At 36.5% G+C, this 27807-nt stretch overlaps 1 protein-coding gene across 7 annotated transcripts in view; it reads right to left on the bottom strand.

The window, feature by feature from the left end:
• EMCN (endomucin) overlaps positions 1 to 24840 on the bottom strand; it is a 96910-nt gene extending 72070 nt beyond the window's left edge. For 2 of the 7 annotated variants that reach the window (XR_008558257.1, XM_054727064.1), the window contains exon 1: positions 24555 to 24838. Coding sequence is in view for 6 of the 7 variants with exons in the window: in XM_054727064.1 (XP_054583039.1) it covers positions 24555 to 24621 (67 nt within the window). In the remaining variant the exon portion in view is untranslated. Of the gene's footprint in view, positions 1 to 24554 lie in introns of all 7 variants that reach the window. The other 5 variants (XM_054727053.1, XM_054727047.1, XM_054727040.1 and 2 more) reach the window with 3 other exon arrangements.
• Between the last annotated feature and the right edge of the window lie 2967 nt (positions 24841 to 27807).

Below are 27807 nucleotides of genomic sequence, written 5' to 3'. Positions count from 1 at the left end.
TTAGTCCCATGTGAATTCAGAAAATTCACTAAGTAATTGAAGATAATCTGTAAGCAAGGATTAAATCAAGGCTGTGCGGTATAGGAAGAGCAGGGCTCTGAGGCCGTGTAGCCAGTTTGAGCTCAGGCCCACCACTTACCAGCCAGGTGACTTTATGCAAATTGCTTAAACTCTTTAGCTTCAGTTTGCAAAAACCCTAACCTATAGGGTTTTTGCACAAATCAAAATATTAATATATATAAAAAGGTGAGAGGCGCAGCTAATACCTGGGTTGTACTTGAATTTATCCTAATTAAAAACCAATAGGTCAGATACGTTTATGTTACTTGCTTATACTCTCTCTCAATGTTTGGTTAACTTCTTACAGGGCCATGCCCAATGCAGTCAGTGGACTCAAGCTAGTAAAGTAATTTTGAAAAAGACTTAAGATCCTCCTAAATCATAACCTAGCTCCCATTTATGTCTTAATTTTGACAATCACTTTGCCAGATTTTATAGTTTTATTATTTTCTTTTTCTAACATCCTTATGTCATTTCTTTCAATAAGTTTTGATTATAGTGGTAGAATGGATAATAAATGGATAATAAGATTGCAGGATAATAAAAAGAAAATTTGAAAGTTGTTTTTACGTACTAGAAGTAAGAGATTTTATATAGCACAGTTCTATAGGCCCAGTTGCTAAGATGCTGTGGGCATGATACTACTGGAATCTGCAGAGTTTTATCAGGAATTATTAAATAGGTCTCCACACTCAATATTGTCTGTATACTGAAAAAAAAAATCACATATGTGTGCTACTATTTTAAAATATGTATATCTTCCACTGTGAATAATAAAATATAACATTTTAAAAATTGCTAAATATTTAGAAAGATTCTATTTCTAAATATGGTGGGTGCTATTATTATCTTCCTAGGAATGGAATTCACAATAAATTCCATGAAAATTAGATTTATCTTCAGAAAATTGGGGGCCACTCCCTTGTATATCTTAGTATATCAATAAGAGTACGATTTTGTTATTTTGACTGAAGGCTTCATCTAACATCACATACTGAGTCAGAATTAGATATCTGGTCTCAAACATTTCCTGCACATGGTTAGGGACCCTCTTTAAACAGTGTAACTCGTACTTTTTAATTAGAAACTGGCAAGCAAAGACTTACAGAGCAGGAGATTTATAAGCCCTTAGGGTTCAGGTATATCCTAGTTGTAAGTGCTTTCTGTGGTTCTGTTTCCCCACCGTCTCTCCACACTGGAGATGGAAAAACTGCTCCGAGCCACATGCCCAAGAGGAGCCCACTCTGGATTTACACAAGAACAGAGAAGTCATGGTGTCTACTCTCTGATTTTAGAGACTAGCTTTTATATGGTATGTTTTCCAAATTAAAAGAAATATTTTGAACATTTCATTAGGATGCCATCAAAGAAATCACGTGTGGTAGGTTAATTAAATCTCGCACATTTAAAAATAACTCCGCATGTTGTGGGACAGATACAGCCCCTGGAAAAAGAAAGAGCTTGCATCAAATACTGCAACAGATTATTTATTTATTTATTTAATGGTAGGCAACAGACACTTTTCCAGAATATGCTCTCAAAGCCTATTTGGGAAGTATCTGCTCTGCTGACGGGGGGGGGGGGGGGGGGGGGAAGAGCAAGCAAGAAAGAAGAAAGAAATAAACTGTATACTTTTACTTCTCAATCAAAGTTTGTCTCATTATTTAAAAGTAACACCCTCTTGCTTGATATCACCCGATTTTAACTAGAGGAATGAACCCTCCCAAATCCCTTCCCAAATGCCAAGATGAAGACTAGGATGGAAAATTTTTTCTTACTTAAGAACAAATGTTTAGATGTGTTCTTTCTAAAGGTGATTTTGGTATTTAAAAGGATGTCCAGGCTGTAAGGGATGTAAGAGAAAGAGCTAGAGAGAACTGAATTGTTCTGACCAAGGAAATGGAAACGATTTGTTATTTTTTTTTTACCCCTGAGGTTGAAAGGGCAGAAGATGTGGGGGTACAGGAATAAGAAACGGCTAAGAAAGAAGGAATTTTAAGAACCGGGAGGGGACATCGCCCATGCAGGAAGCAGCTGATCAGATTGAGATGTTACACTCTCACATCAATGTTTCTCTCTCTCCTCTTCTCCCTTCCTCTCTCTCTAAAAATTGATAAACAATTTTGTTTAAAGAATCTGGATATCTAAAACTCATTCTTAACTTTGCATCACTCTGATGTAAAGCCTTCCTTCCTTCAGTAAAGTCAGTTTGTACACACACACTCAGCAAATGCCAAAACTTTAGTTAAGTGGCTCTTCTGGGCCCCAATGAAGGAAAGGGGAACTACATTTTGATTGTTGCCAATGCAAAGTGATATGTTGCAAGATACCAAATGGAGTGCAGAATTGGAAGGATTCAGGATGCTGGAAGGAAAGGTAACCATGGAAATTTATTCTTCCCTCAGTCACAAAGAATTTGTTGCAGAAATGTAGGACAATGGTGTTTCCTTTTAGCAGAAAAAAGTCTTCAATCAATATCCAAGTGACATGTGAGTTATATAAATTTATTTTATTAGTTGATTAAATACCATTTACTGGATGCAGAATTGCTGAGTCACAGTTATGCACTTGCTGAGCAGAGGATAATCGTAAATTTGTTCTGTAGTAAATTATTCCAGGCAGAGTTGGCTATAAATTGTTTGCTTCAGAAATATGGCAAGATAGATAATCAGAAAAGTAGATTCTGGCGCTATGAGTAAGCACTTCAATGCAGCAGCAAAAATTATTGAAACCTGAGATCTCACTGGTATTCAGCAATAAAGTATTTTCTAAGTGTGAAGGTTGCCTTTAAATTACACTTGGCATTTATTTGTAAACTTATTTTTTTCTTGTTTAGAAGATGAATTCTGGTCAGAACAATTAAATTAACTTGCCTGACAGAGTAACAGAGATAGTAGGAGAAATAAGTAGATATAATCTCATTATTATCAATATATAATTAGTTTCATTTATTCAGAAAGCCTAAGAAATAAGGTGCATAATTAAACATTTTTTATTAGTTTAGAATCATTATTTAAGATATACCAGAATGATAGATTCAAACAATTAGAATTGAATATCAGGATAGCTTAACATTTCTGTATATCTTCTACTATGAATGCTGTACTTGACAATAGGCCCTTATTAAATATTTATTAAATTGTAAATATAAATAAATTTTCCTGACTATCCAGAATCCTCAAAATATTATAATTACTCTACCATTTTAAATAGAATTACTAATGGCTAGGAAGTAAAACTTGGGTTGAATTTATACTGAACATATGATCTGTTGAAATAAAAATTTTGGTTAAAATTTGTTGGTAATTCATTATTCTTTACATTTTATTACTATTTACAAACACATCTCTGCTCTTTTGTGACTTCAACAGTGTTGAATGCTTGATAAATTTTGATTTATGATTCTTTTTCCTGATATAGGAAACTCTGGGAAGAATTTGTAGGAAGAATATGTTTTTGGCATTTTTCTTATCTCTCATGAGTCTTACATAATATTTGAAAGCATTACACTTCATATTCCCCTGGGTGATAAAGGTTGAAATAAAATGTATTTGTTAAGTTTAGAAGAGTCACTTAACAACTATTAAAGTGTCCTCAAAACTCTTGTCCATTTAGCAGCCTACTAGTGAGAACAAAAGAGTTGACAAAAGGAAATGCCAAATTTAACTGTAGCTGCCTCCTAAGGTTTAATCTCCAGGAAAGTGTGTCTGCAATTTAATTCCCTACTGTACTACTTTTGAGTTTTGCATATTCTTTATCTACTACTAGTTCCTTACTCTTATTCTTAAAAGAGAAAGTTTTAAAAGTTAAATTTAGTTTTAAAAAAGACATATAATACTCTTGTCCTGGCCAGTGTGGCTCAGTGGTCACAAGTTCAATTCCCAGTCAAGGGCAAGTACCCTGGATTGCAGGTTTGATCCTCATCCCTGGTTGGAGCAAGTGCAGGAGGCAACCAATAGATGTGGGTGAACATAAAAAAAAAGAAGAATCTCACAAAAAGAGAATAAGGTCACTCATCATTAATTGAAATAACCACAAGAGTAAACACTATGAAAAAGTCATTTTTTATACAGATACCACTAACTATGATGGTTCCATGCTTGGATCCTGCACTCCCTATGTTGACAAGTGAAATAAGTGGGTGTAAGGCATAGTAAAGATATAAAAATACCAAATATATACTTAGATAGCCAGGAGTATAATAAAGATTTGCATCAAAGTTATTTAATTCTGGCCACACTTTCAGTTACTTGCAGTCAGCCATGGTCCAAAAATGTTAAATAAAAAATTCCAGAAATAAAAAATTCTGGAGTTGTGAATTGCACACCCTTCTGTGTAGCATGAAATCTCATGCCATTAGCCTTCCTGTCCATATTGTGAATCATTCCTTTGTCTAGTGTCTCTACGCTGCATGCGCTCCCTGTCCTTTAGTTGCTTCATAGAGTTCTCATTATCAGATTGACTGTCACAGCATCGCAGTGCTTGTGTTCAAGGAACCCTTATCTACACTAATAAAAGAGAAAGATGCAAATGGACCATACCTTCGCAACATCCACTAGCCAATCAGGAGTGAGTATGCAAATTAACGCAACAAAGATGGCGGGTTAATTTGCATATGCAGGCACCAAACGGCCGGGGGCGGGGCGGGACGCTTGCGTCCTCACCATGGTGACGATGCAGGTGTTCTGCACCACCCCAGCCACTCAGGGCCTCTGGGCAGCGTGGGAAGGCAAGGCCGAAGCGGAAAGAGGTGGCTCTGGGGCTGGAGCTGAAAGGTGTTGCCAGCAGCCAGGGAAAGGTAGGCCCATTCTTGCACTAATCTTCATGCATTGGGCTTCTAGTTTTACTTATAATGTCCTCAAAATGAGTAGGGATGCTGGCAATTTGAATACACCAAAGAAAAGCCATAAAATGCTTTAACTGAAAAATTGCTAGTTTGGTACTAGTTGTGGTCTAGGCATACAATGGGAGTCTTGGAATTATTACCCACAGATAAGAGGGGACTACTGTGCAAAGCAGAAGACATAAGGACTACAATAATCTAGTTAGGCTTGAGAAAGGCTTTTGATTTTGACAGTACAAACTAAATTATAAGCCAAAAAGGAGAAAAACAATTTAGGAAAAAATTTAGAGCAATATAGCAAACAGATCTGAACTTTACATTAAAAAAAAAAAATCCAAATCAGGTTTTTAAAGGACAGTATGTTGAACTGCATTTTTAGTATTTCTGATAATAGTAAAGAAGATGACAATATAAAACATAATGAGGTAAATTATTGTTCATTTACAGGATAAAGTTCAGTAGACAAATATAAACAAAAGAGCAAAAGCAAAAAATGTGCAAAGTTAATAAAACAGTATAAGAATAAATACATCATAAAAAGATGTAAAGCCCAAGGAAGCCTTAAGCAAGAAATAAATAATCAATATTCTATCTTAAAATTCTACTTGCAATGAAACAGTAGTGATGACATTATGCTTTATAACTAAAAAGTAAGTATTGTTAACTGTTCAATGTGGTTAGATCTTTATTACACCATGAATTCAATTTTTATGTCTGTGTTTTATGCAAGTAGGAGCAAAGTTGTCAAAGAAGATAAAGTAATGTGAGTAAAGATGCAAACTGGATTCCAGGAGGAAAAGAAAAAGGAGTTGGAATAATTTACTGTTTAACCTGAGGAAACCATGTCTAAAACTAAATTCAATCCTTTCCAATCTTAAGTTCTTCTAATATCATTTATCTCTCTATTTTCATTTCCCAATACATGGAAGAAAGTGAAAAGGATTTCACCTTACGATTTCTGATATTTCAGTAGATGAAAAAATCAGTAATTATTTCTTAATATTCAGAGAAAATAAATAAGAAAATATAGTTCATTAACAAATTAATTCTCCTGTAAGCACATCAAGAAATACAAATGATATCTATAAGCCAAATTCATTTGTAAAATATATCTTCTGTGAAAATAACACAATAACTTCCATAATAACAATGAGTAACTTTTAAAATTATCTGTTGGAAGAATAGAAAAAACTATATTGCTTATAAAATATATTACTATTATTGTCATAATATAACAAAAATGATGATAATCCAACATTCTAATTCTATCTATACCAGTTTTTCAATGATAAATGAAAACTCTGAACTTAATTCAATAGGCAAGACATATAATCCTAAATATGTTTTGGGCTTTATGCAGCAAGTAAATAATGGATCCATTAAAAAAAAATCAGCCAATATCAATTAAACATTTACTGTAGGTATAGCTTGAGAGAAAAGGATTTACCTTGCATCTAAAAAAAATGTCTTGATACAAAGTGTCCTTTCTTTTCATCTGAATATTAATCAAATTTGTGTCAAAATTTAAATGTATTACAGGTTTTAAATTATGGCACTCGTATCAACCATTTATTTCTGCACAACAAATTGTACTTAAACATGTGTCTTAAGACACCAATCATTTATTATCTTGCACAGTATTTAATGGGGCAATAAATTTAGACTACCTTTAACCAAATCCAGGTTGGGGGTCTCTCATGAGATAGCAATCTCTAGCAATTATAGCTGGGGCTTCAAACAGCTCCAGGTTTGGTGGGTCTGAAAGAGCCATTTACCAGGTGGCTCATGCACAGTGCTGGCACAGTGCTGGCTGTGGTGGGAGGCCTCAGTTTTTCCCACTGGCTTGCTCCACAAGGCTGCCTGATTGCTCTCACAACAGGATGGCTGGCTTCCCCAGGGAAAGCCAAATGAGAGACTGAGGTAGAAGCCATAATGTCTTTTACTACCTGGCCTTGCCAATCACACACTATCCCTTCCACTGTATTCTGTGAGTCACAGAATTCATTCCCAACTGAGAATGGTCCACTCTAGGGCCTGAGTACCAAAAGGCAAGGATCATTGGGGTCCATCTTGCAAACTGGCTCTCCCAAGTTTACAATTTGTTCGATTAGTTTGAAGCACAGAGGTGATTAGATTGAAAGTGAATGTCTGTATTCTATACAATAAAGAGGTAATATGCAAATTGACCCTCATGCCCTCGCATCACAAGATGGCCGCCCCATGCCGTCACAAGATGGCCACCCCCACGTCATCACAAGATGTCTGTCCCCACATCATCACAAGATGGCTGGCCCCACATTGTCACAAGATGGCCTGCAGGGGAGGGCAGTTCAGGGGGAACCAGGCCTGCAGGGGAGGGCAGTTGAAGGCAACCAGGCCTACAGGGGAGTTGGAGGTGATCAGGCTGGCAGGGGAGCAGTTAGGTGTCAATCAGGCAGGCAGGGGAGTGGTTAGGGGGGTATCAGGCTGGCAGGCAGAGTGGTTTGGGGCAATCAGGCAGCCAGCCAGGCAGGTGAGTGGTTAGGAGCCATTAGTCCCGAATTGTAAGAGGGATGTCTGACTGCTGGTGTAGGCCTGATCCTTGTGGGGTCTCAGATTGTAGAGGGTGCAGGGTGGGCTGAGGGATCCCTACCCTTCCCCCTGCCCCCTACCCCCCCAGTGCATGAATTTCATGCACTGGGCCTCTAAATTTAGAATAAAATCAAAGTTTTATTTATAACCTGAATCTATGCGGGTTTCTCTGCTACCCCTTAAATAAGGCATGTTTATCTCCTACTCTGTAACTTCGTTTATGTTTTCCCTCCATCTTTTTTATTTAATGAAACTCCTAGAGAACACAGATAATTTTTCTTTAACACTCAACTGAAGTTGTGCCATCTGCATGAAGCCTTATTTATTAGTTCCATCTGCAACGACTATCCCTATATATACAATTCTTAAACCACACAATGGAACACTTAGTGAGTCCTTTTCCTTCATTTAACACAGACCATAACTGAATGCTTAATATGTACTAAGCATTACATACTGTGTTAGGTGATGGCATAAAATTAATTTTTATTTCCCTTGTCAATCTAATTCAGTTTTATATATTACATTTATGATGCTAATATTTAATATATGTTTTGAAAGTATACTCTTAAAGTTCTTAAATGTAAGATTGTGTGTGATTTTAATTTACATAATAAAAATATATTTCTTAAATCTTAAGTTAGTTTATAAATATTATTATTCTATTTATTAATATAGCAAATTTAGCAGTAACAGAGGCCCTTTAAACATTTAATCCAATTAATATGTTTTGTTAATTAAGCTCCCTTAAGTATTTAAAACTCTATTCATAAATTTAAAATAGTTAACATATACCAGTTTGCCCACCTTTCAGGGTTTTGTAGAGATAACAATAGGTACTCTGTAAACTCTCAATTAAGACACAAATATGGTATCCTTGATATTAAATCATAAAGTCAGGCATGCTACCATATTGAAATGATTCTATGGTAAAGAAAGCACATAAGTGCTTTTAATAAATGTTTTATCAAGGTGAAAAAAATTTTAAAGTACTTCTCTTATCCTCAATTAGTTGGAGATTGGAGAAAGTTGAAGTGAAATTAAAGACCTCAAAGAATTAAACATCGTTCCATTCATGACAATCTGTCTTAAACACCAAAAAGCATACGAAGCAAGCTTCAGTTTGCACTTCAGCAGGTAGGTTCCAGTCTCATGAAGAGGACAGGGTGGAGAGCAGGGCTTTTGAAGCACATTGCTAGCCATGAGTCCTCGGGATCAGCCATTAGTGTCCTGGGACAGACCCACACATCAACCAGTGCATATCAAATTAAAGATGATGAAGTCCTTTGGCAGCTAAAATTCCAGGAAGTAACATCTTAGAGAAAGCTACCACAATACAAGGGACAAACTTGAATAGAGGCAGGTCTTACATGAAAGGCTTCTTACTCTGAATAAGAGTGAGTGCCACCTAAGAGAATAGCAGAATGAGATTGAGAGGAAATTGATAACAGCTAAATGAAAGCTTAAAAGTATCCAGTAGGTCTTCCCTTTTCATAGGGGATGGAGAATTCACAATAGTTTATGATGAATGACAATAGAGATTTGTTTGCTAAAAAGAGATTTTTGTGTCACAAAATGCTTCAGAAGGTTGCTGACATTTCTCTCCATAGCTTGCTTTATTGGTGTTTCTTAAGATTTTCTGATTAAATACATTCTGCCTCTGTTGTGTACTAGTCATTCTTTAAAACTTGACACATTTTATGTTATCATTTTCACTTAGTAAGACAGTTTATTTCCCTTTTATTAGATCTCAACTTCAATTTTTAAGTTTCTTATGCTTGTATCTGCATTTTATTCACTTCCCCCAGCTTTTGTTACAACTATAAAAGGTAATATGAATAGAAAAGCATACAAATATAAATATACATATAATGACTAAATAATAGCCAGAATTTGATGTAATTATGACCCAGTTTAAGAAATAGAATATTACCAGCCATTCAGAAGCTCCTTGGGAATGTTCTGTGAGTGAAATCCCTCTGTCACTACTAGAGGTTACCCATAGCTGATCTAATTTATGGTAATGGTTTCTTTAGAGCAGTGATTTTCAACTAGTGTGCTGCAAGAGTTTTTAAAACATGCAATAGCTGACTAGTTAGTCACAGGCACCGACCTCTTTTCCCTTAGATTGTCAAATAAAACAAACAAACAAACAAACAAAGCCAACACAATAGCCATCTGGTGAGAATGAATCAAAATTATACCTATTTTTTTCCAGATCAGCAAAAAATATAATTTTTTGTGTGCCTCAGAATTTTAGTAGTTTATGTGTACTGAGATGAAAAGGGTTGAAATTGCTACTTTATAAATTTTCTATCTATGTGCACATCTCAATATAATCAAACTTAGATTTGATTGCTTTTAACTTAATGCAAATGGAAATATATTGTAGGTAGTTTTTGTATTTTGTTAATTACTATATTTTAAGATTTTTTATTTTGTTGATTAAAGCTCTAGTCTGTTCACTATCACGGTACACAGTTAATTAAATGAATAAACCATAACTTGCTTATTAAGTTGCAATCTAGACATTTGAGCTGTCACTAATTTTTGTATATTATAAAAATATTGCTATAAACATACATATATGTCTAATGTAAAAGTGAAGTACCTATTTAAGTCTGCCTTATTATGGATTGGATTGTTTTTATTTTCCTTACTGATTTGTAGTTTTTCTATATATTTCTAGATGACGTGTTTTTTGTTGTTGTTTTTTGTCCATTATATCCATGTCCAATATTTTCTCCCATTTGGTGGCTTTATTTTCACTTTTACTACTGTGTCTTTTTTAATAGAGTAATTCCAAAACAATAGAATATATGTCTTTTCTTTTATGGTTAGTGATTTTGTGTATTTTTCTACAACAAAGTAATAAGAATACTTTCCTATATTTTGTTCTTACTGTTTTAAAGTTTACATCTTAGGAAACAATTCACCTGGAATTGGCTATTTGAAGTGTCATGTAGGAATCCAATATAATTTTTCCCCAATGGCTATCTGATTGTGCCAGTAGTATTTATTAAAAAGGCCAATGCTTTCTCACTGCTCTGTTGTGCCATCTTTGTTTTACATCAAAGATCCATATTCTATCCACTGAGCTACATAACATAAATGCTACTATTGCCTAATGGGTTTAATGTGCATCAAGTTGACAATTTTTATTACTACATCTTTAATATGGGTCTTGATAACTGGTAGAGCAAGTTCTCCTTTCTTGCATTTCTCCTTCAAGAATTACTAAGATTTTCTTGACTTTATGCATTTCTTTTTTCTTTCCATAAATATATCTTTATTGTTGAAAGTATTACAGATGTCCTCTTTTTCCCCCCATATTGACCATCTCCTCCCCACCCCACCCCCTTCCCAGGCCTTCACCACACTACTATCTGTGTCCATAGGTTAGGCATATATGTATATAAATTCTTTGGTTAATCTCTTCCTCCTCCCCTTTCCTCTGAGATTTGGCAGTCTGTTGAATGCTTCCATGTCTCTGGATCAATTTTGTTTGTTGGTTAATTTAGTTCATTATATTCCACATATGAGTAAGATCATGTGATATTTGTCTTTCTTGACTGGCTTATTTCGCTTAGCATAATAATTCTCTAGGTCCCTCCATGCTGTCTCAAAGGGTAAGAGATTCTTCTTTTTTTATAGCTGCATAGTATTCCATTGTGTAATTGTACAATTACACAATGCTTTTTTATCCACTCATCTACTGATGGGCCCTTGGGCTCTTTCCAGATTTAGCTACTGTAAATTGCACTGCTATGAACATAGGGGTGCATATATTCTTTCTGACTGGTGTTTCAGGCTTCATAGATTATATTACTAAAAATGGGATCACTGGGTCAAATGGCAATTTCATTTTTAATTTTTTGAGGAAAGTCCACACTGTTTTCAATAGTGGTTGTACTAGTCCATATTCTCACCAGCAGTGTACTAGGATTCCTTTTCCTCTACAGCCTCACCAGCACTTGTCCTTTGTTGATTTGTTGATGGTAGCTATTTTGGCAGGTGTGAGGTGATACCTCATTGTTGTTTTAATTTGTATCTCTCTGATGATTAGTGATGTTGAACATATTTTCATGTGTCTCTTGGCCATCTCTATGTTCTCTTTAGAGAAGTGTCTATTTAGGTCCTCTGCCCATTATTTAATTGGATTGTTGGTTGTTGTTGTTTTTTTGTTGAGTTATATGAGTACTTTATATATTTTGGAAATGAACTCTTTATCAGATGTATCATTGGCAATTATGTTCTCCCATATAGCAGGTTCCCTTTTCATTTTGATGCTGATTTCCTTTGCTGTGCAGAAGCTCTTTTATTTATTTATTTAGTTCAAAGTATTATATATGCCCCTCTTTTCCCCTCATTGACCCCTTCTAGCCCACCCCATACCCCACCCCAGGCTTTCACAACCCTATTGTCTGTGTCCATGGATTATGCATATATGCATACAAGTCCTTTGGTTGATCTCTTCCTACCCATCACCCAACCCCGCCTTCCCTCTGATATTTGACAGTCTGTCCCATGCTTCTATGTCTCTGGATCAATGCAGCATTAAAAAAGGCTCTCTTACCCGTTGAGACAGCCTGACAGGACCTGGAGAGTATTATGCCAAGTGAAATAAGTCAATCAGAGAAAGACAAGCATCACATTATCTCAATCATACATGGAATCTAATAAACAAAATAAACTGATGAACAAAAAGAAACACAAAATAAAAGTTTGCCATTTTCCCAGAGTTCAACCCCAGAAATCCCCAGATCCCCAGTAAAATCAAACCAAACCAAATACTAGAAGTTTTACTGCATATTTAGCTCAAATTCATAATATCACAGCTTTTTCATTTTCTTTTATGTTCACAAATTATTTATTAATGATAGTTATTTAATCCTCCCTATCCTCTCAAACTCCCTTGACTCTTAACAGTTGGTTCTCTGAGAACCAGAATAAATTGTTTGGAGTGTCAAAAACATCCTGACCCCACTTGAATCTTTGATGGAAATACTCCCTAATCAAATACTAGTACTCAATTATTCAAGGCCGCTAATTTTCTTGAGAACTGCATAGGGCAGAGGCCCAGATTCTTTCAGTGTTAAACAGGAGGGAGAGTAATGGTAGAATTGAAAGCAGTCAATGAGGTCTTATAATGAGTAGGGAGTGAAGTGTATATCCTCATGAATACATGGTCCAAAAAGCTGAAATTTAAGCTTGTGTGCCTAGAGAGATTTGATTCCTTCAACTAATATTTGTCTTGGCGAAATCTAGTTTCCTATTATCCTAATCTAGTACAAGCAAAAAGAAGAAAAAAAAAAAAACCAGATTACACTGAATTCATATGAAAATTTTCTCTGAAAGCACTAGACTCCAACACTTCCCTTGAAAGGTAAACACCTCTTGTGTGTATGGCCAGTCGAAAGGGCTCAGGTGACTAGTCAGTAAACTTGAGTCCAGTCTAGGACCTCTCAGAGTCTGTTAATGTACCAATGTGTAAAAATTATCTGTAAGAAACATAGGTTTTTGTTTTGTTTTGTTTTGGTTTGGTTTGGTTTGATTTTACTGGGGTCCTGGGGTTCTCTGGGGTTGAGCGCTGGGAAAATATAACAGATATCTTAGGTGATTCTTATGAGTAATAAATATTGAGAGCTACTGGCTTGTGTCACAAAGTTGTGACAGGCTTTCGTCCTTCGATAATGAGCACAAACACCAGTCTGCCCAATCCCCTGGGCAATGGCAAGGATTCAATGAGATAACTGATTATTGAAAGTGCTTTGAAAATATACAACATTCTGCAAATGAAATGGATGGACAATTGAAGGACTGGCAAGAGATTTAATAATAAAGAACTCTATTGGGGACTGGGCATGTAAAAGTGGTTAGAGGGTCTATGGGGAATACCCCCAAATCATTAGACAATTGAGTGCTCCCTCATCTCTCTTTTGTATTGTTCTCCCTCCCTTTCTCATTCTTGATCTTCCCATTTAACCCTATCAGAGAGGCTCCCTCTTTCTTCCAGTCTCTATCACTACCTCGATTTTTTAAAATCTCCTTCTTACTTTCAATTTTTTTCTGGATGTCAATGAATTTCTCTCTCTGTATCTCTTTGTCTTTTTTCTATTCCTCTCACCACTAAATCTCTCCAATTTATATACAAATAATACCACATGGAAAAATGTCATTTGTTGGTGTGTACTGTGAGATATGTCTCTTTGAGGCAGAAAACAGGCATTTCACATACAAACAGATACTTTCCAATAGTCACATCTGAAAATTCCCCAAAGGAAATAAACATTAGGGAATACAATTGAAACCTTGCTCTTGTGAATATATCTAGGAATAAAAGGATGAAACTGAAGCAAGATATCTTGAGGCAAAATGTACAGAAATTGTTGGTTATGATGAGATCATACAGTAAGAACTGAAAGAAAACTTTAATATCTTTAGTTAAGACATATTCAGTTTGTAGATGGAGAAATTAAAGCCCTGAGCCATGAAAACAATTGCTTAGCTTAGTCACACAGCGAGCTTGTGGCCTATGGTAGGTAAACCAAGGGCTCTTGGGTCAGAGGACACTGCACTGTCCACCATTGCACAGTGCTGACTTATGACACCAGTCAGAGCTCAGTGAGAATGAAATTTAAAGATTTTGTTATGTTGCATGAGAGAGAGAGAGAGAGAGAGAGAGAGAGAGAGAGAGAGAGAGAGAGAGAAAATGCTAAAGTAGCCTTTATTTAATGTAATACACTAGTAAATACTATACATATTGTAGGGATTTTGTCTTTGTTTGATAAAGTAAAAAAACTGTTAATACCATGTCACCTGTCCAGAAGGCATTTTGATCATTTATTGGTCAATGAAATTTTAAATACGTGGGGATAACGGAATTGCTTCTGGGCATGATTAGAATAGTTTATTTCTCAAAATGCTGAACCAAGACTTCAGAAGTAGAGAAGTGCAATCTATATTCAACATTTTTTTGAGTGATTTTCCATAAGTTTATACTCTATTCTACTGGGAGTGAGAATTAGTCTGATCTAAATGGTTCAGGATTACCTGGTGAATGATGTACAGAATTACAGGATACCATTTTGTGTGTGTGTGTGTGTGTGTGTGTGTGTGTGTGTGTGTGTGTGTGTGTAAGCCTCAGGAATGATTCACCACTTGCATTCAGATAATCATGCCATTCTTGTGTGATATGGATAGTCACTATAAACCAAAGACAGGATTTTCTACTATTTATACAACAATAAGATGGCAAATCAACTTCACAAAGCAAGTCAATTATGTCCAGCCCACCAAGATAGTATCCCAAAATGACACTCACAACTTCTATACTACATAGACCAAAGATGAACATAAATATTGCCCTCAAGTTACTGAAAACAAATCCAAACTGCCTTGGATATTTTCCACTCTGATGACTTTTGAAGAGACAGAGTTCTCCAAATTAAAGCAAGAGCCAGTTAGCAAGAATCATCTAAGTTTTCAAAGATATTCTCTGGGGGTGGGGAATGGGGGGATCAATTAGACATTGTCTTTGCTCCCAAGAGATTTATATTCAGTTAGCTGGCTTTTAAATGGTTGGGAGCATTGCCATTTTTCTTTCTTCTACTTTGCAAACCTATAGAGTTTGAAACTTAATTGATATAAAACTTGTACCCAACAAATGAGGCTGTCAGAAATGAAAAAGAAAGAAGAAAATAAACAATAATAAAAAGCTTATTGATTCATATAATTGAATCATCCTAATCCCAATAATGCAATTACTAATAATAAATCTTTAAATTCGTTAATTCTTACATTTAAAAAGGTGAGTCTTACTATTTAAAACTGGATTTGCAGGGAGACAGGTAATTGGGATATGTCTCATAGGATAGAGGAGTTGTCGCAATGTCCTTGAGCTGACGAATTCAAGAGTGACCTCTGTACCCTAGAGAGAGTGTCTAAGACTTTGGGTGTTTGTGCCCTTACACTTGCTAAATGCCTTAGGAGGACAATTTCACAGTTCATACAAAAAAAAAAAAATAATTTCTTTACCCACTTCAGTTAAAATAAATTCAATGTGTTATACAAATGTTTTTCCTTGTTTTGTGTGTGTGATTTTTATAACTCAAGCATTATTTCAACACGATTGAATATGTTGGCGATTTGAATGTGTACCAACCATAAAAAAAATACATAAAGGTATTATTGTAAAAGAGCAATGGTGGATTAGCAGTTAAAGGCCCAGCCAATAAGGAAAAATTATCACATTTATAAAATGCCTTCTAAGTTATCCATTGATTCTGTGAGTTAATTGTTAGCTTGTATATTAACAACTGGTATTTTAATAGTAATTTATAACTTATCCAACATCTAAAATAGGTTTTCATGTAACACCAATAGTGTTTCAACAAATATTGTTTTCATTTGTAGAGAAAAAATTGGGCTAAGAAATACTTAGTGTCTTGACCTAGTTCAGCATATTAATAAGCTAGATTCAGAGTTGGTCAGATTAAGACAGGTTTTTTCACTAACATCTTCCAACTATCAGATTAAGCAATGTTTAATATTTTAAAATAGGTAATAATATTTGAGATTATTGATGATTCTCAGAATAAAAAGAGTTCTCATTAAATGCAAACACAATTTTGCTTATTAATTTGAATGATTAGTTTACACGGTGAGTGAAGAATTTACTAACCTGAAAGGTATTCTAAAGAATACACCAGTCTGTATATGTCAAATTGTGCCTGTATATATTGTGGTTAAGAATGTAACGTGGCAATCATCTTCCTAGTATCCTGTATTATTTCATGTGCTGGATTTTCACTTTGTGAGAATTCACATTATAATTATTTAAATACTAGAGGCCCGGTGCATGAAATTCGTGCATGGGGGTGTGTGTCTCTCAGCCCAGCCTGCAATCTGGGATCCCTCTCCAATCTGGGACCCCTCGAGAGATGTCCGACTGCCCGTTTAGGCTCGATCCCGGTAGGATCGGGCCTAAACGGGCAGTCGGACATCCCTCTCACAATCCAGGACTGCTGGCTCCCAATTGCTCGCCTGCCTGCCTTCCTGATTGCCCCTAACCGCTTCTGCCTGCCAGCCTGATCACCCCCTAACCACTCCCCTGCCAGCCTGATTGATGCCTAATTGCTCCCTTGCCAGCCTGTTTGGCGCTAACTGCCCTCCCCTGCAGTCCTGGGTCCCCCCCCCAACTTTCTTTCCCTGCAGGCCCAGTCACCCCCAACTTCCCTCCTCTGCCGGCCTGGTTACCCCTAACTGCCCTCCCCTGCAGGCTTGATCTCCCCCAACTGCCTTCCCTTTCAGGCCTGGTCCCTCCCAACTTCCCTCCCCTGCTGACCATCTTGTGGTGGCCATCTTGTGTCCACATGGGGGCAGCCATCTTTGACCACATGGGGGCAGCCATCTTGTGTGTTGGAGTGATGATCAATTTGCATATTACTCTTTTATTAGATAGGATTTGCTGTTTCTGTGTTGGAATCAACTTGGAAATAAATTAATCTAAGGAATGGGATATAATAAACTCTAGGACTAATTCTAAAACTCAGGAAAACTTACTGAGTTACCACATGCCTAACACTATCCTAGGCATTTTATGTACATTACCTCAAGTGATATTCTCAATATTCCTATGAGGTAGAGACTGTACTAGCTCCATTTTACAGCTGAGGAAAATTTATATAACTTTTCCATGAATACACAAATAGTGAGTGACAAAGCTGGGATTTGAAACTAGACAGTTTGGCTCCAGAAAAATTGCAAATGTGACACTAAGTGATTAATTCACTAATAGTTATTTCCACTTTGGTTTTTTCCTTCTCCTCCAAGTCCCATATTAACTGCACTGACATTAATATTAGAACCCCAAATGAGTAGGTAGGCAAAACTCTACAATGCTTTTCAACCAATCCCTTAAGAATTAATTGAATTCAGAACATTAAGAAAATTGTTATAACTAAGTAGAAATTCATTCATAGATCTGTTGTCTTAGTGATACTGTTGTAATAATCTAGTAATTAATAATAGGTAAGGAGCAAAGGCAAAGCCAGATATTATAGGCATTGCCATCTCGGCAGCTTCACCAAGAAGCTGTAATTTCACATTCCCCAGAGAACCTCCAGCCCATTTCCTGCAGATTATTGGGGGAAGGGGTTCAACAAAGGGGAGATAGATACATGTACAGTAAAGTTGGCAAAATTAAGAAAGGTGCCTGTCAGTCAAACCTGGGAACAGAGATCATTGGCCAGAATGGGCAGGGCCACTTCCAAGTTCACAAAAGTTTGGGGAGACATAATCCCCCAAATAAAGGAATTGTTTCTCTTGGCTCTTGGCTCACTCTGGCTCTCTTGCATTCACCCACCTGCATAGCCATGTGGCCTTGCGGACCCCATATGCGATGGATTGATGGACTGCAACTGGGAACACAAACTAAGTTAGCCTGATGCCGGACTAGGCACTGCTCAACTATGAAGCCAAATTTCTGGACACTGGCTTTGATTCTAACTCTGCTGAAGCCACAGTTACACTCTTCTGTGGTGGGGCAAAGGGAAATGGGGCCTTGGAAACTCAGGGGTTTAACTCCACAGAAATAAAGCTTTCTACAATAACTCATCCTATCATGCGAGTCTCAGAAAAAGGCCTTTTCTCAGGATATCACAAGAAGCCCACTCCACCGAGCAGCAGGTGGGGATGTGGAGCTGTCCCCACCAAAAACATTAGTTGTTGGTTTAGATGGCCAAAGCAGCCATGAGAGGGAGAAATGGTTTCTGAATTACTCAAAGGGTAAATCTCTATCCCTATTATTTTCTATCGGAAAAATTCAACTATTATAGTTTTATTACATTGGAAGGGTCTAGGATTGTAGAGGAAGATTTTGAAGAACAATGTCCTTTGGTTTCATTGTAAGGCATACCATCCTAGTATAACTTTATATTATCTCCAAACCTATGTTTCCTAATCAGTAAATAAGAATAATAAAGCTGAACTTGAAGTGTTTTGATGGAAGTAAAGTGTCAGGCACAATAAATGGTAGCTGTTAATAGTTATTGTGATGATACTTATTTGGGTTAAGTTTGATACAACTAATTTAGTTTTAGGCCAGAATATGACTCATTAAAAAGATTAAAAAGCAGTTCACATTTCAGATGAGCAGGATACCAAAAATGAAACCAATGACATTGACATTTTTGACTACTAACCTCACAATATAATTTATTATTGACTCTTACAGACTAATGATTGCCTTAAAATAGAACCTGCTTAGAATATTATTTAACTTATGCAACAAAAGATTGATTAAAGCTTTTTTTTTAAGCAAAGAGGAGGAAAGCCAGTGCATATTAATTAGAATGTCAGAGAACCTGTAACTAATCTATACCTATACATACATTATCATCCAAACCAAAATGTTCCCATTAGGAAAAATAATAAATCCTGGGTTGCCATAGCAATGGCTGGACTAAACACAGCCAGAGAAAATATAGAGAAAAACACAATAGGTGTCTAATATTTAATATTGTGGTTGCTTCTATTTAGAAGTTAGTTATGGTTATTCTATGAATATATTATTCTACAGACAAAATTTCTATTCAATGTTAGAGAAATGTTTTTCTTATGATTGCCTGAAGTTTAGGTACAATATAGTGGCCTTTCTAGATGTAATTAATGCCACTAATGATTCCCATGCTGATGTTGATATTGAGAGCAACAGTACAAAAGGATCTTGTTTGCTAACTAAAAGAGCTTTTTCTAACACTGGACAGGCACTATGATCCTATCCTGATAGTGCTATAATGACTCACAGGAATTCAGTAACAGGAAAAGAGACACTTACTACACAGGAATTGAATGTCCCTTAGAGTAAATTCCTGCTTTGACAATCACTGTTTAGCAATGTTCATCTCAATTTGTTCTCAAAGATGAAGAGGAAGTTGGAAAGTGATAACTGAGAAAAGAATCTAAATTATTTGGATTAGGTAATTCTTTACAAGTTAAAATATTTATCCGAGGCTTGAAATGTAACTTCATCAATAAAAGAAAAGAATGGGTAATAACCCCATAAATTAAACTTTTCTGAGACCCTCAACTGTTTATTGTTTTTCTCAATATCTGAATAATTACAAACAGCAGGATAAAATTGCCAAAGAATTCTAGAATGATCATGTCAACCTTTAGGTAGAGACTATTCAAACATAAGTAGTGAAGAATGCTAAACAAATGGATCAAGGACTGAATACTTTTCCCAATGGGTTTATTTCCATATTGGTTCACTCTTCTTGTAATAGATCCCCCATTTTAGGTAAGATCTGTTGAGAGTAATTAAGCTAAACAGAAGTTATAAGTAAAATGATCACTAAAGCAACTCATACATTAATTAAAGTAATACAGGAATTAATAATGTATAGTATTTACTTAACTTTCGTCCAACTTCTCTTTTTGTGAACTTTGTTTTTATAGAAAGCCATTCTGTATGTTTGGGAAGTTGGTTTAGAATAATTCTAACTACATGAAAATGTTACATAAAGTATCTGGTGCTCCAAAAGGAAAAATAAGTAGAGTCAATTCTATTTAGATATTCTTCCTCAAAATGATTATAGTCATAGCAGTTCCTTCTTACAGATTTTTGTAAATTACTATTACCTGGCACTGGGTTTTCCATTTATCCCTATCATCTCTTCTGCTGAAGTTTGGGAATTGACTTGCCTTTTATAAGAAGCCCCTTTCCCTATATTTGATGCTTACTTTCATAGCCAAGAATCAAAATATTCCACTTGTATCTATCTTATGTTCTGTTACTCATACCTGTCCATAACCTTTTCCCAAAGACTAGGCAGTAATTTGATAAGTCACTGTAATAGGAAGAAATTAAAAATAAAAAAATAAGAGGACAACTATATCATTCATTTATGCATTCATTTAGCAAATTACACCCTTATGTGTTTAGAACTGTTACTAGACAAACAAACAATAATAAATATGTACCTTACTTTCAAAGCACTTGTAGTCTGGTAAAGGAGATAAGATATAGACACAAATAACTATGACAGATTTGGAAAACAAGTGCCGTAAGACTAAGAAATACGAGCATCCAGAAGAGAAATAAATTGTTTCTCTATATTATTAATCTTACAATGGGCATCATTAAAAATTCTTGGGATTTGAGAGTAAAGAAAATTCACTCCCTCACTATCACCTCCAGCTCCAGAGACATTCCAACTACCTACTAGACAATTTCAATTTACCACTGGATTTCTCTATTTGAACATCTTATTCGGATTTCAAACTCACTATGTCTCAAATCAAATATATCATTTTTTCTCTCTAAACCATCTATCTTTCCCTATGTCTACTCCCAAGCCATTTCCCTACTTGTATTATTAAAATGACCCTCTCTGTACATCTGTCACTTTCTCCCTCGTTGCCAGTCAATAACATGTCAAATCAGAGTTTCTACTTCCTTAAAACTTCCTGAGACCCGTCTTTTCATTTTATTGACAGACTCTTAGACTTGTAATAACATTTGAACTATTTTCTTGAACTTTTACCTTTCCTGACTGCAATACTCAACCTCTATCCTGCTCACAGATTAATCTTTCCAATTTATAGCCCAATCATGTAATTCCCATACTCAAACACATTTAGAGGTTCTAAACTAATAAACTATATGAGTCAATATTTCTCATCCTGGTATTCAACATATGCTAAGGCTGTATTTCTAAGCTCATTTCCCAACATTTATCTATGTCTAACCTGTGATTGCCTTACATTGCTAGTCTACACTCTACTGATGTTTAATATTCCTATTCAGGAAGTTACATTAATCTGGAAACTCCTCATTTTTCAAGCTTCATAGTTCATGATAATTTCCACTTTTATATGAGGACATTTCTGATGTCCTTACACCCAAAACTAAGCTAGTTGTGAATTCTCCATATAACTCTTGATTTACCACTCAAGGCCTGCAGTATAATCAAACTTAATGATTATTTGGGTCCTCCTTCCCCCACCCCCCCACCCCCACTTCTAAGGCAAGGACTGATTGATCTCTATAAACCTTCAACATTTAGTATAGTAGGCCTTTCAGTGTGTATGATCTATTTCTTTTTCGTGAAATTGAATGTTAAATCACTAACAAATGAATTTCTCCAAGCAATTAAATTCTTCTTCAGATACTAATAAAGTGATGTTTGTTCCTGCCTGCAAATGCCTAAAATACTTTAATCTTTCTTAAATTAGTGTAAAGTTCAAAAAGCAAATGGCACTTGAAGAGGCAATTGCTTCCAGGGCCTCCCTTTTCTTGGAATCCCTGTTCATTTAACTTCTCTCAGACCCAATAGTCAAAAGCTCATTGATCTAGACTTAAAAGCCAAAGGGGCTTAAAGCCACTGTAGGGGTCTGTTCAGAAATATAATTTAGAAAACCTCAGGAAAGAATGACAGTTCCTTTTCAGGAACCTCCCATACATATCTCACAAAATAGCTTTCCAAATTGGAGATTGTAAAATATTAGACCATCAACCAAGTAATAGAAAGTAACTCACTGCCATGTAGAAAGATTCCTTTGATTTTCACAAGGAGCACAAAAGACTATATTGTATTTATTTACATCTCAGGCTGATAAAAGCGGCAGAAAGAAAAAGAATGCAATTTCTCTAAAAGATCATTATTTAGAAATAAATTACTATGCAGAAAAGCATGGATCTACTTGACAACTTGTGAATTTAAGACATGAAATACTTCCCTCCTCACCTCTAATAATTAATTCTGCCAATGAAATATGTTAAGCATTCTAAGTTTGGGGAACGTATAGAGCTTTGAAATCAATGTGTTTCCGGTTGCAGGGGTTGAGGGGGGGCGGGGACCGTACTAAATCAGCTTAGGAAATGCTTCATTTCCTGCCCCGTATCTGGGAAGGAAAACATAAAACGGGCAGAATCAGGTGCCACAAAATCATACACGTGGATGGGGAAATCTCTCCAACTCTGAGGCACCGCCCAGGTGGTCAAATTATGCTCCCAAGCTAGAGCTTTCTTTTCTAAGATAAATGGAGTGGTTTTTATAAACAGTCGCTGGAAGTTAACAGATTGGCTTGTTGACAGAAGTTGAAGAAGATAGTCATTATGTAACTGTTGTCTGGGCTCCAAAGGGAAATTATCTGACTTGGGTAAACAGTTCATTAGAAAGAAGACACGTTAACAGAGAGATTAGGCTCATTACCGGTGAGCTAAAGGAGGTTGGTATTTTCCCAAAAATGACCAGGTAGAAAAATCTGCCAGGTCATCTCTGGGTTGTCCTTTACCTTTCCATCTTCCTAATGCCAGGATTTTGCAGGCTGCTTCTATTGATCCTATTCCACTTTGTTTTCAGAAAGACATCTAATTCATTCAGCATTTAATGATGCCAGGAAAGTAGTGTCCTCACCGATGCTCGCAGACCTAAAATGGTCAGCAGCCCAACCCAGCCTTTCAGAAAGTGTACTGGCCTGACACCTGTGTGTGAGAGTGCTTTTCATGGCATCGGGATTCCTATTAATCCCTCCTGTGCATACTGAAGGGTTACTTCTAAGGGAGTGTGAGTGCATTGATTTCTGTGACACCTCATAAATATTCTTTATTTTAAGAAATCAGATTCTTAGCAAGTCTTCCAAGTCAATTTTATGGCCTTGATAGTCATGGAAACTTAACCCTGAAAACTTCAAGATGCATGGTAAGCCATCATATGTGATTTACAAATATAGTTGAGAAATTAATGATACAAGTTTTTCAAGAAGGATTGTGCTTATTTCTTTCTACATTATCACTGGATATTCAAATTTTATAGGAAGCAAACTTTTAAAAATATACATATTTTATTGATTTTTTTACAGAGAGGAAAGGAGAGGGATAGAGAGTTAGAAACATCGATGAGAGAGAAACATCGATCAGCTGCCTCCTGCACATCCCCCGCTGGGGATGTGCCTGCAACCAAGGTACATGCCCTTGACTGGAATCGAATCGGGGACCCTTCAGTCCGCAGGCCGATGCTCTATCCACTGAGCCAAACCAGTCAGGGTGGAAGCAAACTTTTTAAAAGAGCACTAGCAAAATTAAATTAGAACGGAGGTGTCCCCACCCCGCAAGGACTCCTCAGAATCAATCTTTCCCACCTGTGTTCTTCTATGATAGCTTGTACTTTGGTTTTGCCATGTAGTAAGTCAGTTTTGTATTAGACTTCCATGCTTACTTATCCCAATAGTACACTCACCACTGTGGGCAAGAACAAGGTCTTGCTCATTTTTCATTCCTTGCCCTGCTGAGAACATGGTGGAAGCCTAATAAATATTGATTAAATTTAACTGCTACTGTGAATCCCTCTGAAAGGGTTACAAGTAAAACGTAATAATTTGTTTGCAACTTGTCATTAATATACTTAGAGCTTATGTAGGTACATAGATAAGCTTTATCTGAGTTTCAAAACCTACAGTCAATGGGTAAGGTTTTTATGAATAATCCCCGGAAATGTTATGCGGAATGTTGTGTGTAGGTACGTGCATATTTCTGGAGCAAATATCTATAAACTTTAATCAAACAAATCTCCTCTTTACCGATCACATATTCTCAAGGTAGTTCATTTCCCTATACAACTTTACTCAACCTCTCAGCTTATTAAAGCCTAATATAGTAGGGGCACATAGGCCAGCATCTTCCATGCGACATTTCCAATTATAGCCTTTCACACATACATGAGAAGCTTGTGATTTCTAGACCCATGTCTGAAAAGAGACCATTTTAAACCAGCATTTACTCCCCAGATTTTTATTCTCTAAAAAGGTCATTCTATATTCCCAGGACCTTTATGATGCCATCAACGACACTTCAAGGCCCCTGCAGGAGGAAACATTCCCCTTCAGTGAACACAAACATTCTCTCTGTAGAGCCTTCTCTCTGCACTCCCAGTCAACAGCCACACATTTCACTCAGGAAAATGAATCGCTGCCTCTAAGTTTCAGGGGAAGCTCCCTGATGGTAAACTGAGGCTAACAGCCCCTACGAGGGACATCTGATACACACCGTCAGAGGAATAGGAAAAAATGGTACCTTGGTGGTCTTCACTGCTACCAACGCTGGTCAGAAGGCAAAGGACGGTCACTTGGAGCAGTTTCATGGTGCCTGTGGATTGTCGCAGTGGCTCCTCGCTCCAGTGTCAGACAGGGACAACTCCCTTCCAGCCTGGCAGGACCTGATTAGCAAATGGAAAAGGTGTGCTGACTGTGAACAGCCACTGCCCATTCCTACTTATTTCGGGGGCTCTGATAAAGAACGGGAGGAAACACACACACTCCCTTTGGGAGTTCAGCAGAGAGGAGATTTATTGTTTCAGTCCCTTACAGGAACTTTTTTTTTTTCTCTCTTCCTTTGGCAGCCACTTGTGTTTTTGTTACTACATTATTTTGTTCTTCTTCAACAAAAAGGTCAGGGCGGGTTTTGAACAGAAACAGATCTTTCTTGAGAATGGATCATACAGCTTTCTAACTTTTGTTTTGAAAGTGCGTTTTGGGGTGGTTATAAAGGGACCTCATTAAAGAGTGACTCAGTTTGGATAAAGAGGCTTTAACTGCGGACCGTTAAATTTTAGAGCAAAATCCACAAAGAATCAACTTTTCCTCTTTCTTTTCAAATTGAAAGCCAGATTAGCAAAGACCGCCTCCTGAAGATAAGTGCAAAACCTTATTAAATAAGAGCATACTCTGTTCTCAGTGAGCAGAGCTTCAGATGCCCAGGGAAGTGTCTCGGGATAGTCCTAATAGAACCAAGCAAAGACATATAAATGTGCACTGATCATTCCTGGGTTTTATTGATGGAAATTGATGAAGAGGGAAGAAAAATAACTTATAATACCCGGATTCTCTTCTCCAGGAAATACAATTGGAATGGCACTGATTGCGATGCTCTAGCAGCAAATCAGTGAGTTTGGGAAGGAGGAATTCTTCAAATCAGAATGCCAAGCAAGCTAGATACTCTGTATACCAGGGATCTGTTTGATATTAGTAGCAATTGATTAAAACATAGTGAGTCCACAGCCCCAACCCTGGCTTCAATCCCCACAGGCTGTGCTGGCATCTCAGCTGATTGCCCTTTTATACACCTTTAAGCATAAACCTGGCAAACAAAAGACTAACAGTGCATCAGTATAGATTCATCGGCTCCACACACACAACAAAAAGCTATTCCAAAATTATACTTTTACCTGTTTTTAAGGAAGACACACATTGCTCTGCTTCACAGGGCCGGGAAGGCCTCATTCTAAGAGGGGTTAGAGCAAGACAACTAGTCAAAACACCCCAGAACACTAATTTCATCCCAAGTTATGGCAAGTCCCAAAAGGGCCTCCAAGTTCTATTTTGTATATAAGCAATACTTAATTTTATCATTTTTTTGAATTAATTTTCTAAAACAAGCTACTTTTGGAGTTGTTGCTTTATTTGGCTTATCCTGGAGAGTATAAAGATAGCAATAATGTGAATAGATGTCACATGCACATTCCAGAAATACGTTGGGGTGTGGCCATGAACTCACAGTGGAGTACTCAACATGCCTCACTTCCTGCTCCTTGCTCTGCTTTATCTCTGGGGTTTTCAGCCCACAGAGTCACCACTGATGTTGGCCACAGTCGTTGTTATGGACTCAAAAGCATTTTGAGTTCTCAGCCCTGATTGCTAGGCGTTTCATGAAAAAGACTAGATACCTATTCCTAAAATACTTGATAAAAATATTATGTCTAACCCTGGCCAGTGTGACGCAGTGGATAGAGATTCAGGCCAGGTGTCAAAGGGTCAAGGTTCAGTTCCTGGTCAAGGGTATGTACCTGGGTTGCAGGTTCGATCCCCCACCCAGTAAGGGCATGTATGGGGGACAACCAATCAATGTGTCTCTCTCACATCAATGTTTCTCCCTCCCTGTCTTCCCAACACCATTTATTGAACAGATTGTTTTTATAGCATTGTATAGGGCAGGGGTCCTCAAACTTTTTAAACAGGGGGCCAGTTCACTGTCCCTCAGACCGTTGGAGGGCCAGACTATAGTTTAAAAAAACTATGAACAAATTCCTATGCACACTGCACATATCTTATTTTGAAGTAAAAAAAACAAAATGGCAAAAACACCCGCATGTGGCCCATGGGCCGTAGTTTGAAGACGCCTGGTATAGGTTGTCCCAAAAATGTATACCCACACTTTGAATAATTATAAAGGCGGTGTTTACTAAAATACATTTTATTTTCAAAACTGAGCAATCAGCTGTTAAAGTGTGTGTACATTTTTTGGGGACACTCTGTATGTTCTTGCCTCCTTTGTCAAATATTAATTAACTATATAGGTGTGGGTTTATTTCTGGGCTCTCTATTCTGTTCCATTGATCTGTATGTCTGTTTTTATGCCAGTACTATGATGTTTTGATTATTATGGCCTTGTTTTGATTATTTGATTATTATGGCTTTTTTATTATTAATAGTTTGATATTTGGGTAGCATGATACCTCCAATTTTGGTTTTCTTTTGTAAGATTGCTGAGGCTATTTGGGGTCTTTTGTGGTTCCATATATATTTGAATTATTTGTTCTAGTTCTGTGAAATATGCCACTGATATTTCGATAGGAATTTCATTGAATCTATAGATTGCTTTGGGTAGTACGGACATTTTAATAATGTTAATTCTTCTTTGAGCACAGTTTATGCTTCTAATTATTTGAAACTTCTTCAATTTCTTTCTTCAGTATCATAATTTTCCAAGTACAGGTCTTTTATCTCCAATATCATTAATCATCAGAGGTATGAAAATTAAAACCACAATGATATATCACCTCATACATGTCAGAATGGCTATTCAATAAATCAACTTACAGCTAGTATTGGTGAGGATGTATATAAAAGGGAATCCTAGTACACTGTTGGTGGAAATGCAGATTGGTGCAGCCACTATGGAAAACAGTGTGGAAGTTCCTCAAAAATTAAAAATAGAACTGTCTTATAACCCATCAATTTCACTTCTGAGTATTTATCAGAAGAAAACCAAAACACTAATTTGAAAGAATACATATACCTCTATGTTCATTACAATAGCCAAGATATATAAGTATTTCAAGTGCCCATCAATAACTGAGTGGATAAAAAAGTGGTGGTACATATAACGGACTATTACTTGGCCATAAGAAAGAATGAAATTTTACCATTTGTGACAGCATGCATGGACCTAGAGGCTATTATACTAAGTGAAATAAGTTAGTCACAGAAAGACAAATACCATATGATTTCACTTATATGTGGAATCTAAAGAACAAAATAAATCAATTTAA

Source organism: Eptesicus fuscus, chromosome 2 (genome assembly GCF_027574615.1).
Source record: "Eptesicus fuscus isolate TK198812 chromosome 2, DD_ASM_mEF_20220401, whole genome shotgun sequence".
In the NCBI taxonomy this organism is placed as follows: domain Eukaryota; kingdom Metazoa; phylum Chordata; class Mammalia; order Chiroptera; family Vespertilionidae; genus Eptesicus; species Eptesicus fuscus.
This window is presented reverse-complemented; position numbering and strand designations above follow the sequence as displayed.